The sequence below is a fragment of the Solanum lycopersicum genome, chromosome 11 (genome assembly GCF_036512215.1).
Source record: "Solanum lycopersicum chromosome 11, SLM_r2.1".
Classification (NCBI taxonomy): Eukaryota; Viridiplantae; Streptophyta; class Magnoliopsida; order Solanales; family Solanaceae; genus Solanum; species Solanum lycopersicum.
In genome coordinates, this window is record NC_090810.1 from 50,236,543 (window position 1) to 50,250,631 (window position 14,089).

At 30.8% G+C, this 14,089-nt stretch overlaps 1 protein-coding gene across 1 annotated transcript; it reads right to left on the reverse strand.

Annotated features, from left to right (window-relative positions):
* Positions 1-12,744: 12,744 nt before the first annotated feature.
* On the reverse strand, positions 12,745-13,723 carry LOC138339458 (uncharacterized). The gene is made up of 4 exons (XM_069291056.1): positions 13,559-13,723; positions 13,360-13,452; positions 13,160-13,264; positions 12,745-12,963 (listed from the first exon to the last, which is right to left on the reverse strand). Exons 1-4 carry the CDS (start codon positions 13,721-13,723, stop codon positions 12,745-12,747), a joined length of 582 nt encoding a protein of 193 aa, XP_069147157.1.
* Between the last annotated feature and the right edge of the window lie 366 nt (positions 13,724-14,089).

Genomic DNA, 14,089 nt, shown 5'->3' on the forward strand with positions numbered 1-14,089 from the left:
ATTTGATAAACTCATTAGATTTCAAGATGATTAGGAAGTATCATATAGTTTTTTTATTCGATTTTAATTAAGTTCTTTCAATTTTCTAGAAATTAATTAATTCTTTTAAAATTATCCTTTCTAATTTTGAATTTATATGAAAATGAGTAATTGGTGTCCAGCAAAAAAAAAGTACATTAGAATGCATTTCCAAATATAAAAATTAAAATAGACAGTTATTTCTATAAAGTAGACAATTACGTAAATTTATAAATAAAAAAGATATAAATTAGTATTTATTTAAAAACATACCAAATATCGTTAATACTGTTATAAACAATTTGTATTATAGTGAGTGTCTAATTATGTGGAGTTCTTGTATGTTATGGTTAGGAATCCTACTTGGGGACCAAGAAAGGTTTTTCCTATAAGTAAAGGATTTTTCTTCATTATAAATAAGATTTGTGAAAGATCAATGAATCATGCATATACTTAAAGATGAATAAGAAATCTTTTCACTTCTCTCTACTTTATTCATTTTCTAATTTCATATAATTTCATAATACGTTATCAGCACGATTGTTCTATTCTTAAAGAATGATGAAGAAGACGGAAAAAGTGCAAAAGGGATCTTGCATAAGTTATACAATAATGTTCTTATATCTTTAAGGTTTGATTTATCTTTATGTTATAATTATTTATGTAACAGATCAGGGGGTACCATCTAATGTAAGTATTAAAGAGACTTGTCGACTTTCTATACATTTAATTTTAATCGACTGAGAAGAGAATTCCTTAATTTATTTTAATAATTAAATAAGCAAAATTTAGTGAAAGGTATGTTTTCAACCTTTATATGAGGTATGTGATCTATTAAGCAATATTTATTAACTACTAATATTGATTATAATAAATCAATAATCTCAATTTTGTGTGTAATTATAATGTACGATCATATTAATGATCATCAAAAGTGATAAATTTATAATTATTTTGAAGGCTTGAGGTTGAGTCTCATTATGGGTAAGACGATAGATTTAAGTTTAATCTCACCAAAAGAATAAGACGATGGATTTATGTCCAATCACAAAAAGAGTGTAAGACATTGAGTTAAAGTCCTGATGCACCATGATGATAAGATATTGGGTTCAAGATCCATCGATTTATGACCTAAGACACTTTTATATGGATAAGAAATTGAATGTGCGTCTCAATTCACCATATTGATGATATAATAATGACTAAAGAAAAACTAATGTGTTTTTTATGATAAGTCATGAAATTTACTGAATTTGCTCCATTACGTAAAGTGAATGTGGTTCTAGTGCATAATATGTTTGAAAGAAGACAAGTGATTGAATAATGCACATAAATATGGAATGAGGTACGAAAGCTATCATTATTTGATATGCTCACATATTTGTGTTTCATTCATGAAGAATGAGAAATTTTGATAAATGCTAAAAATATAGATCCATTATCTAAGGGAATGAGGTGTAAGTCACCATGCCAGGCATGAGAAAGATTGTGAGCTTTGGTTACGATATGGAATCACCAAGAACGTCTCTAAAAACACATGTATTATAGAAAATTTCATGCTTTATTTTCAAGCTTGTATTGGACAAGAATTAGTTCAATTGAGGCATATTCTTTGATAAATAAGAAGTTTTTTATTTCAATACTTTCTTAATTTGACATGATTGTCTGAGACATCATTAATCTATAATGTTTAGACGAATTATGGAAAATTAAAATGGACAACCCTTTAAGAACCTAAAAATTCTTTGAAATGGTTAGTTTTCTTGTAATGATTGTTAGCAAGACAAGCTAATTGTGAAACCATTACAAACGAAAGTTGAGATTAAATTCTCTGCGTTATAGGAACATATACAAATATTTGTGGACCTAGTCATCAACCCAGTGGATTGTTTAGACATTTAATGGTCCTAATAAATGTTTCTTCAATATGGTCTCATTTGTTCCTATTAATATCTCTCAACTTGATGTTTGCAAAAATATTGGCAAAAATAATATGGGACATGCACAATTTTCTATAGATTAGTTCATCCAATGATGGGATCACGATCGGTCTGATGCGCACAATTACTTTTGATGCAATATCATATTCCATATCCACATATGAAGCTTTATTTTAATAAAGAATGATTTTACTATTTGAGACATTTAGTGTCACATCATCTTGAGTATTTATGAATATTATAAGATAAATTGTCTTGATTTCAAATTCTGAAATTGTGCTCTTAGCTCAATTATTTTGCACCAATAATTTTGTGAATGTCAAACAACATGTTGACAACAAACGCACATGTGATTATCTTATAGATGCATCTTTTTATTATATCACATGATGGGTGAACGGGACCATATTCATCTTTTATACTTTTCAGAATTTAGGGATTTAGTCCCAACTCTTGTTAATCCAATCAATCTTATCACGAGAACAAGTAATGTAAAGAATTCTTAAAAAATGTTCTAGATTTATGTTCATTACTCAGTATGCACATCTTTGGGATGACCGAATTATTCATGCCAACTAATAAATTATTAGTACTCGTAAACTCAAAGTGTACTACATCATGTGCCTTTTGCTTTAATAAATTTTTGATTTACTATTATATGGGATCAAATATCTTTCATCTGATTATTTTGATATGTGGTATATAATCAATTCATATACATTGATGCACAATGATAGATTCTCCAAAGATTGAGATATATGTTAGTTTGTCTAACATAAGGGAGAGATTAGAAGCAACACAAAAGTTGTAAATACTCCCATTGAATGTCCCTTAAAGAAACAGTCTATGATATGCATGAAGCATGATAAACTAATCAATTATAAATAATATAATGTTTAAAAAGGGAGAGGATCATAGAATCAAAATGATCTTAGTAAGAAGATAATGTGCTCTTGGGGAGCTTACTACATAACACTTTATGAAACCTCATGAGAGGGATAGCTACCTAAAAATAATGAAATGATTAGATCTCAATAAATTATATCGTATTGTGAATCAATACGAAATGGTATATCTTTGACAATATCATTGATACAATAGCGCCAATATTGTAAAATATTATGATGATATGTATTTTTACATCTATTAAAGAAATGCTTGTGTAGAAATAATTATCAATTGAAAAGTGGAAAATGCATATTGATAAAACGTAAAGCTTATTTGACTTGTTATCTAGGCACTAGAAGATGTCATACATCTAATATTAAATGTTGTTACTTGACAAAATTGATATGAAAATATCCAATGGGTTCAAAATCTAAAACATATACAAGTTTTTGGAAAACTTGTTTATCATACTCATAAGAATTAAATAGAATGAAAATGCATAGAACATATACAAGTATTATTATGAAAGTTGATGACTAGAATTGAAACTCTTGGCAATAGATTATTTGCTTAAAGAAGTTGAAGCAATGAACTTGCAGAAATCTTTGACCCTGAAGGGAAGATTTATGAAAGCAGATAGAAGAAAACATATTTCGTCAAAGTTTTTTTACACTCATAAGCTCGCAAGAATGGTGATATCAACATGCAAAAGGTATGTTTAAGTAATATTATTGTTGATTTATTCACCAAGTCTCTACCAACTACAACTTTTAAGAAGATGGTGCACAAACTTGGAAAACGAAGATTCTAGTCTCTGAATTGATGTTGTCATTAGGGGGAGTTAATACGCAATGTACTATTTTTTCCTTACAATGTTTTGTCCCACTGAGTTTTCCTTGTATGATTTTTAATGAGGCATTCATAATGCGTATTGTTACATATGTGTACTCTTTTTCCTTCACTAGATCTTTTCCTACTGGGTTTTATAGAGTAAGGTTATAACGAGTCACACAATCTACCGACATTAAAGGGGGAGTGTTATAAAGAATTTGTATTATAGTGAATGTCTAATTATGTGAAGTTCTTCTAGGATATGATTAGGAATCCTACTCGGAGACCAACTAAGATGTACCCTATAAATAAAGGGTTTTCCTTCATTGTAAATAAGATTTGTGAAAGATCAATGAATCATGAATATAATTCAAGATAAATAAAAAATCTATTCTCTTCTCTCTACTTTATTTGTTTTCTAATTTCATATAGTTTCTTAACAAATACAAAATAGTAAATCAAGATTCTTTTACCCCTTTTTAATAGCAACTATAAAAACAAAAAAATTAAGTCAATAAAACTTCAACATTTTAAATTATAAATATGAATAGTATATATTCATATGTAACCATATTAATATTAATATTAGTTTTTAATTTTGTTAATTTCCAATTCAAATTGAACTTTTTAAAAGGTGGTTAACTGCCCTATATTAAACTGCTCATTAAAAGTAATGAAATATATTTAACCAAAAATTCCTAATATTCATACTAACTTCCTACATCATTTACTTTCTGCTTTCTCAAAAAACTAATAAAATTTGATATTTAGTATAATTGGTAAGAAAAATAATTAATACTTAAAAAAGCACGTTGAAATCACATTCTTCCAAAAAAAGAAATGGTTTGGTTCCACGGATTTACACTCACAGTTACTTAAAATAAATCAGCCAATCAATAACTAATGTCCAACAAAAATCAAAATATAAATCAGAATAGTTAAAATATAAAAAAGAAAACAATTATTTTTACAAAGTAAATAAATATCTTACAATTATATAATATTTATATTCATAAAAAATGATATGATGTAATGTGTTCAAATAATTAAGTATTTTGAATAATTTCCGGGCAACGCGTGGGTAGTTACTTTTAATAGAGTGTACTATAATAGATATTATCGATTGAAGTTAAACCTTGCAAAGCTAATGAAAAAAACAAATCCGGTAGAAAGACTTTGAACTTGACTTAGTGTTAAAAGGTCCTTTGTGACTCCAAATCACTTTTGATAGCCTCTATACACTAGGTAAGAACCTAAAGATACATTAACATGTAGTACATCACCCGGTTCAAGCTCATATACTTAAGACAAATGATTTGGATGTGAAAAGTAAATTTTTGGGGTGTTAAGTATGTCCCCATTGGATCATTACATACATCAAATCATAAACTAGAGTCCTTCGAAAGAAAGGAGGCCACACCAAAAATTGATAAGCGGATGATGTGATCTCATTGAGTCTCTTGTTGATGATCCTAAGTTCCTAAATTCTAACCGTTAAATGATACAAGTCGAATGACAATAGTTCATTAAATGTACAATTAATTAAGGGATTAATTACACAAATAGCTGAACTGAAAGTCTGAAAAATTGAACTGATCAATAGTATAAATCATTATGAAAATCATTTATGCTTTTATTGTAGGAATGCAATAATAGTAAACTGAACTGAAATGTATATATATAAAAATACACTTTATTTTAATTTATTGGGGAGTTTCTAACCGACAACCATCACTATGAGCCTTGTGATGAGACAATGTCTTACTCACGTTGCCAGAGCCACAACTGAAAAGATGGATCGACTAAAGAGCCTAGCCCCAAAATGCAACGTTAAATTATAATTTCAATCCTTTACTAAATTAAAATGTAATAAAATTTCCAATACATTTAAATTATTTATATTTACTATTTTATAGGGGAAAAGTTGGAGTAAATTGTATGAACTATTAATTATTTTAAATTGAGAGAAGGACAAGAGATTGTAGAGGGGATTGATAGAAGCCTATCTTTGTGCATGATGATATTTATTTGAAAAAAATCACTCTTATTCATATGAATCATGCGATTGAGACAAACAAGATGTGGTCTTAGATTCTCTTCCCCAAACCTTTTTTTAGGTTATATCCTTTAAGAGGAATGTATGTTTTAAAGAGCATGAATAGTCATTTGTCGTATAGATAGTGCGATTTGCAATAGTATAAGCTAATTATTGTAGAACTGCCCATAGTTATAATTTTATGCATTTGGAAGTGTAGTAACTTATGAGATGGAGATAGGTATTGAGTAGAGTATGTAAGTTGTAACCTGTATCTTGTAAGTTATAAATGAGGAGTTTTTCTCTTATGTTTATGCTAAGGAGTAGTAATATTTTGTGTACATCATGATAAGAGTAGTTGTTGGTTAGGATAAATTAGAGTATACGTTAACAAGAAGTGAGTTTACATAGTTGTTTCATTATGTTAGTGATAGATAAAATATAAGTATTGAATAGAAAACCCGAGTATTCATGACGTAATAGATTCAAGTTAGGATTTTGATTTTTCAAGGGAGAGCCCTTGATATTAAGAAGGTTACAAAATCAATTAGGAAATGACGTATAACAAGTTGGCCAATAGTATGTAGGTTGTGAAAGAGAATATGTTTATAGGTTGTAATTAGAAAGATTGTGAAAGAGAATCCTCTATTTTGTCGTAAGGTTTTACGAGTCTAGTGTTTTATTGATTGTTTTATTTACTAGTTGCGAGTAAGTGAAATATATGAGGAATGGTTGTTTTCCATGTTTTGTACTAGACACGAAGCTTGAACATGAGGTGAGTGTCATGATACAAAAAAAATGACGGGATCACGAGAGCAATGATGTTAATTTTGAGTTTTTGATCTGGTAGATTGGACATACAGTCATTGAGGAATGAAAGTGTTACTTTTTGATAAATGTGAATTTTACAAGTGAAGTATTATGAACCTTATTAGATATAACTAATATTTAGATAAGTCATTATATTATCAAGAGAATTGAGAAGTGTAGCCGATATCGTATATAGTTAATCTAGGTTTTAATTAAGCTATGTAGCCAGGGTAGAAAGGATCATACGCAAGATGAACAACTCCTCACCTCCCCCTAGAAGGATTTTTAGTGGATCCATCTGTTCAATTGTGTTCTATACTCCATCAAGGTATTGGGAGGCTCTAGCAACGTGGGTAGGACACTGTCTCATCACAAGGCTCATAGTGATGGTTGTCGGTTAGAGAAATTCCCCCAAAAAATTAAAGTAAAGTTATTTTTAGGGATAATGCACAAGTACCCTCTCAACCTATGCCCGAAATCCCATAGACATACTTATACTATACTAAGGTCCTATTACCCCCTGAACTTATTTGATAGATAATTTTGTACCCCTGTTCGGCCTATGTGGCACCATCTTATGGGCCCAGCATGTGTTCACATTTTTTTTCAAACTAGTGCCACATAGGCCAAAAAGGGATAGAATATTATTCATAAAATAAATTTAAGGGGTAATATGACCATAGTATAGTATAAGTGTATCTCTTAGATTTCAGACATAGGTTGAGTGGGTACTTATGCATTATCCTTTATTTTTATAAATACATTCAACTTAGTTTATTATTATCGCGTTCCTACAATAAGAGATTAAGTTATTATCTAATGATTACAGTGTCGATCAGTTGAGTTATTCCGCCTTTCAATTGAGTTATTTCTGTTATTCATCCCTAGTACATAATTGTATATTTAATGTACTATTGTCATTCGACCTGCATCATTTAATGGTGCACAGTGACAAACATAGGATCATTAACATCACAACATCCGCTTATCAGCTTTTGGTGAGGCCTCCTAGATTCGAAGGCTCTAGTTTATGATTTGTTAGCGGTAATGCTTTATGGTGTCATGGGTCTTTTACCCACATGTATCTTAATATACTCAAGGCTTCATAGATAGACAGTCTCTGTCATCTTTGCAATATTATGTATCAGATATTTTATTTTAATTAATACTCAATTTTTTTTATAATTTAATAAATTGTTTTTAAGTAACTCTTTAGTTTTGATGATTAGGGTTCGCTATGGGACCAATAATCGTTCTCAAGTGTCGATCACGTTCAGTGTGTAGGCTCAAGTAGTGATGAACATGGTATTTGTGTAAAAAGTTCGTAATTCAGATTGTGCCATAGAGTTGTTCTCTAAGACTTTTTTTAGACTCGTGCACTTTTCAAATCCGTTCGACTGGCCCTTATACTCTAGGTGATTGAAAATAGCAATTTCAAGATACTTATTGAAGAGTTACTAACAAATAAGGTCTTTAGAAGGTTAACAGATTTTAGAGGGGGGTTGAGAGAATCCTATCAATGTACATTAAGTGTATTGATTTGAAAGAATGTGTGGTTATTCATATGAATAATGCTTTTGAGCAAAAAAGAGACGTTGTATGATCTTCTTCAAACTTTATTTAAGGTTATACCCTTTAAGAAGGAAGTATGTTTTAAATTACTTGAGTAGCATTATTGCTCGATAGATAGTATGATTTGTGATGGTATGTGAGAGTAATAGTAGAAGTGCGCATAGTTAAAATTATGCATTTGGACATGTAGCTACTTAAGAGATGGGAATAATTGTTGGTTAGGATGAATTAGAATATATGTTAACAAAAAGTGACTTTATATTAATATTTATTTATGTTGGTGATGATAAAATTAAGTGTTTCATAGAAGAGTAGAGTATTCATAAGGTGTTAGATCCAAGTTAGGCTTATGATTTTTGAAGGGAGAGCCCATGATATTAAGAAGGTTATAGAACTAATTAGTAAAATGATTTATAATGAGTTGGTCAATATTATATAAATATGTTGATAGTTTGTAATTAGATAGACTATTAGGTAAGAATCCACTATTAATTTTTTGAGACTTTAAAAGACTAGTGTTTTATTGATTTTATTTACTAGTTGTGAGTTAGTGTATTATATGAGAAATGGTGGTTGTCCATGTTTATTTCTAGTCACTCAGCTTCAAATTGAGGCGAGTTTCATGATTAAAAAAGGGATGGCAACACGAGGGCGATGACATTAGTTTTGAGATATCATGTGGTAGATTTGAGTGGTATAAGTGTGGTATTATGACCCTTTTTTGATAGAAATAAAGTGTGGCTAAGTCATCATATAATCAAGAGGATTAAGAGGTACACTCAAGTACGTATGTAGTTTAACGAGTTTTAATTAAATTTACAATGTTCTATTACCACTTAGATAGTATATAAGAATTATCCATATGGAGTAGTCTGGTGTAAGAGTTATTTATTACTTTTAAGAGTAAGGTAAGACAGATCATATATACTCAACGATGAGACTATTAAATAATGTTCAAGTTTCCTACAATTAGGTATATATGAACTTGGAAGGACGATATTACTTGGCCAAGAAGGAGAAGTCCTACTATAAGATTGGATGGATTTATAAGTCAATATGGGCAACAATTATTAAATGACTTGTATATGAGCATAAGACGTTAAGAGAAACGACTTTTCATAAAGAAGTCCTAGAAGGAATTTTAGTACTTGAACATGACTGTTCTATAGACATGAGACTAGCATTTTCCCGAATAATAGAGTAGATCAAATATAAACTAGTTTCGAAAAAAAGGGAATAGATTCATAGTTTTAAAGTATTATCTTCAGACCTAAGGGAGAGATCATAAGACGAGAAACCAAGTCAAGTAATTAGAATCTAATAGTGATGTGTTCAGAAGAGTAATAGTGTTTTGTCTTTCCATTAATACTCTAGCATATTCCTCAAATTTCAGTTATTACACCATCATGTTGATGTTTCGAACACTAGAATTGTGTCAATGATATCTTCCAATAATACACTTCAAACAAATTCACATCTATGCTCAACTCCCAAAATAAGGGGTAAATCCTTTATCTCATTGATCTAAATCTTACTCCATAAAGTAATGATATCAGCTTCATGATACGAACCTATTTATATAAGCAATCATGTCTCATAGTATGGCCAGTCTCTCAAATTCATAACTTACACAATGAATAGAAACAAAATTTTATGTCATGCATATTCCTATATCATATTTCTCTAATGAATCATGCTTATGATCATTCTCCTTAAGATATTTTAGTAACCCTTTTTAGTTTTGAGAGTGATGTTGTTGTTAGTATATGTGTGATGATATATAGGAGAGGTTTGATGTTTCTTATTAAGGTAGTGGTTATAATCTTATTCCATCTAAAGTTAAACATGTAGAGGAAGAAAGAAACGAGATTTTATGATGAGTAATAGTTAAATGGGAGTAATTAGTTTGTTTACTAGTCTTAATGCATGGAATTTCAGTAAATAGAGATGATACGAAGTTTGAAAGTTAGAGAGGAGTTTGTTACATAGAATCCCATGAAATGGGTATTGTAATAAGCTTTAATTTGGTGTTCAATGTAAGTGGCTGATTGAATTATGCGACTATTGAATTCTTGATTTTAACTTGAGGCCTGTTGAATGAGGTGGTAAGAAGAAACAGGATTGTTGCAATGATAGTGTCAACATTTATAGATCATGAGTGCGTGATTTAGATTAGTATGATCATAATATGGTTAGAATTTTCTAACTTAGATTTATTCTTGAACATATATAGTACGGTAAGAGTGATCATGCAATTAGACTTAGATCTTGCACGAGTAGTTATATACCCTTGTTGGAGCTACATGTCATACCCGGAGCCTACATCATGGGCAGGATTGACACTCGAAGAATATTACTGCCCTCAAGCGGACCCTTGCCCTTACTTACTTAGACATTAAAGACTTAAACACAAGAGTTATAACTCATGAAATAACTAAAACGGTAATAACTTAGCCAAAACGAAAACTTAAGCCTTAAACATATACAACTGTTGCAACTCTTATCTGGTGAAGCAACTACAAAAGATTGGGCTATATTTCTCATTTTACCATTATTATGTGTGTTCTTAGGACAACCTATTCTAAAATGACCGTTCTAGTAACAGTTGAAGCAATCAGCGAAAAAATCACGAGACACCCTTGAGTGTACAACCACACTTGGAACATGCAGAAGTCTTAGCACTCCTGTATGCCATACTTTCTTAAAAATAAGTAGGTCTAGACCTAATGTTTTGATAATCCTAAATATTGTGCACACATTTTGTTCCTTGGTAAAGGTGCACTAGTACATCTGGAAGAAGGTCCTTTCTACTTCTGTTAGAAAAAAAAGAACAATTCACATTATTTCTTTTTTTAGACTAATTCTTTATGTCTTAGGCCTCCCATTATTGAACTCTTATCTATCCTCACTACAACATTTTATGTCTCCAACCAGCCTAGAGAAGTGTGGCCTAAACTATGAAAAAGTTTGGCCTTTGGTAAAAAGCCACACTTTTTGACTTTAAGCCACACTTTTCCAGGTGTGGCCGAAACCAGCGAAACCTTAGAGTTTAGGCGACTCTTTACAAGCGTAGCCTTATCAGCTACACTTAAAAGCATAGCCAAAAGGAAAAAGGCCACACTTTTTACCTATCTTAGAAGTGTTGCCATATGAGCAACACTTTTAAGCGTAGCCTCAAATTCAAAAAGGCCACACTTTATAGCTATGCTTAAAACTGTTGCCTTATCAGCTACACTTTCAAGCGTAGCCTAAAAGAAAAAAAGCCACGCTTTTGCTACTAAGTTTATAAGTGTTGCCTTATCAGCTACACTTTGAAGCGTGGCCTTTGCTACCATATTGCCCACTCTTATCAAGTGTTGCCTTTTCTATCTAATGTATGACAACACTTTGAAGTGTTGTCCTCGCTCAAGTGCATACACAATTTACAGTCCTATGCCACAATTTCTAATTAAAATACTCAAATATTATATTGCAATAAATAATCTCTAGTGCTAATAAGTAATTTAAATTTATAGATTTCCCATAAAGTACTTCAAAAGATAGTATGTGTTGTGTACATAACCATACTTGTACATCAATATTCTAAATGTGTACACAATAAATCAAATATGTATTCAAACTTTTACAATAGTTCAAAACTCTTCATCATCCACTTCAAATTTGATCACCTCCATTTCCTTACACAAATAAGATACTGGCAGTTATATAGAAGAGGTAAGAAGTTCAGATTGCAACAATATAGAGAGGCAAGAAATCCTGCAGTTATAGAAAATTAGATTGCATCTTTTGATGTACAAAGTAGATGCCTACTTGTCTATTGATGTTCAAAGTAGATGACCTTCCCTTAGGTGTCTAGAATGCCAAATGAGTTCAACTAATCTAATTTTCTTTAATTTTTGCTGCTGCTGTAATCTACAATCTGGACTTGTCTCTCTTTAGTTGTTGTTAATGTATTTGGTTTAAATTGAGCTAAGGTTTTGCTTAGCTCAATTCAAACCAAAGCCACTAACAAAACCTTAGCTCAATTCAAACCAAATCCACTAACAATAACTAAAGAAAGAAAACTCAGGCGTATTTAGAGTGCTTCACCACCATTCAATAATATTCAAAACCATATCGAGAATATGTAACAAGTTTATAGTTACTTCATACTCATCAGAGCGAGGCAAAAAGTAACAAAATTTAAATTGAGATCTTCATATATGCAAGTTAATTCACTTATTCCAAGTATCCAGAGAGGAACCTAATTCACTGGGATATAACTTGATAGCAATCAACTAATCAAATACCTCTACAACCTGGAAAGACCTCTTTTTCTACTTCGACGCGAATTTCACATCATTGGAGGATCCCTGTCAGACTAGAACATATTTCAAGCTACTTTGAATGATTAAAACATGAAGTCAATAAATAAGCAAATTACAAACAAGAAGACTTTCTGAGAAACAAAGAGGACTAATTTGAAAAAGTACTAAATACCTATTGAAGAATCGGATCATGAGTTGACCCGGAAGATTGTAGAGGATTTTGGACTTTTACAGCTTGTGCACTACCCGCATCAATAGGTGAAGCAATGTTAGATACAACACCCCCTTGCATACCTCGAATATTCAATCCAGGGTTGTTTTGAAGCAATTGACTAAAAAAATGTCACATTTCTTCTCTCATTTCATTCATTTCTTCTTTCATAGAAGTGAATTTATTAGCATGTTTTTGTTTTAGCTTTCTATCTTCCTCATTTTTCTTCAAAGAACTTGCTGTCACTGATCTACCATAACACCTAAGTCGACCAGGCTGCTCCTTACCAAACACTGTCGTAAAAGCATCATCTGCAATTTTCCCGGAATTTTGGCGATTCTGAAGTTCAGCCTATTGAATAAAATTGACATTCATATTATATGCAAGAACTTCTAATTTCTCTCTAGCTTAAATGAGTTTATGGTTCATTAAGTTAACTTCAATTGACATCCCTTCAAGCTTATTAAAATAAATTATCACCCTCCAAACAATGTAAAATTTTTAAACCTGAATTAAATTCATCATGAATACACTTTAAAAAATTTACTATTGCAATTTGCGTATCGGCCTGAAGTTCCTTTCTCGTTTTTATACGAGTTGCAATAAACATTTCAGACTTTGATGGTTCCTCATTGTTTTCTTTGGTTTCACGCTACAAATTATATAAAAATATATTTAAAAATGTATTAATCTATTGGAGGAATACAAATGGATTAAATGTATATGGCCGAAGATGCTAAGTATTACCAATGCCACGCGTACTCTTGCAAAACTAATAGCTCCCATTCGATGCCTCCATTTTTGCTTTTTTCTGTTTTGAGAATTCATCTCACACATGGCCTATAATTATATAAAAAGAGATGTTTGAATTAATAAATAAAACAAAAATAGAATCGATATAATTAAAAATAAGTTGAACAATAGAAATGTACTATTTTAGCCTTACTTGAACAGTTGGGTCTTTCGAATACTCGGTCAATTGACAGAATTCATCTTCTACAATGTCACTAGGACGTTTTGCTAGCATGTCCTCAATGGTACTATTTTTATCAAAAAATCTCTCTTTAATTTTTTGCTTGTATCGCTTCCAAACATCACGAAATCCAGTCATCACCCACGCTTTTCTTTCTATTGGAATTATGAATTTGGAATATGTAAAATAAAATATAGTTAGCTTCAATCTATAAAAACAAACAATAAATATGCAATTTAAAAATTAATTGTTCTTACATTGATATATTCCCACATGCGCTTTTTAGTATCTTCTGGCACCGCATGCCAACTAGTGTACATCAAGTTGATGAACCTAGGATTCCTTGAAATTGTTCCTATAAAGTTGGTGAATTCGGAAACTATCTTACTGGTTGGTCCCACTGCTTGCCCTTTATCAAACGTCACCTCCTTTCTTTCTTCCAAATTTCATGCGTGAATATCTTTACATATTGTTTTTCCTCGGAGTTTTTTTGCCTCCAATATT

Bases quoted from the DNA above. Each gene is read 5' to 3' on its own strand.
- LOC138339458 (XM_069291056.1), bottom strand. From the start codon at position 13,723: ATGACTGGATTTCGTGATGTTTGGAAGCGATACAAGCAAAAAATTAAA. The intron at 13,265-13,359 runs GTAATACTTAGC...TATAATTTGTAG, and splicing joins CAAGAGTACGCGTGGCATTG to CGTGAAACCAAAGAAAACAA. The intron at 12,964-13,159 runs GTAAATTTTTTA...TTTATTCAATAG, and splicing joins CCGATACGCAAATTGCAATA to GCTGAACTTCAGAATCGCCA.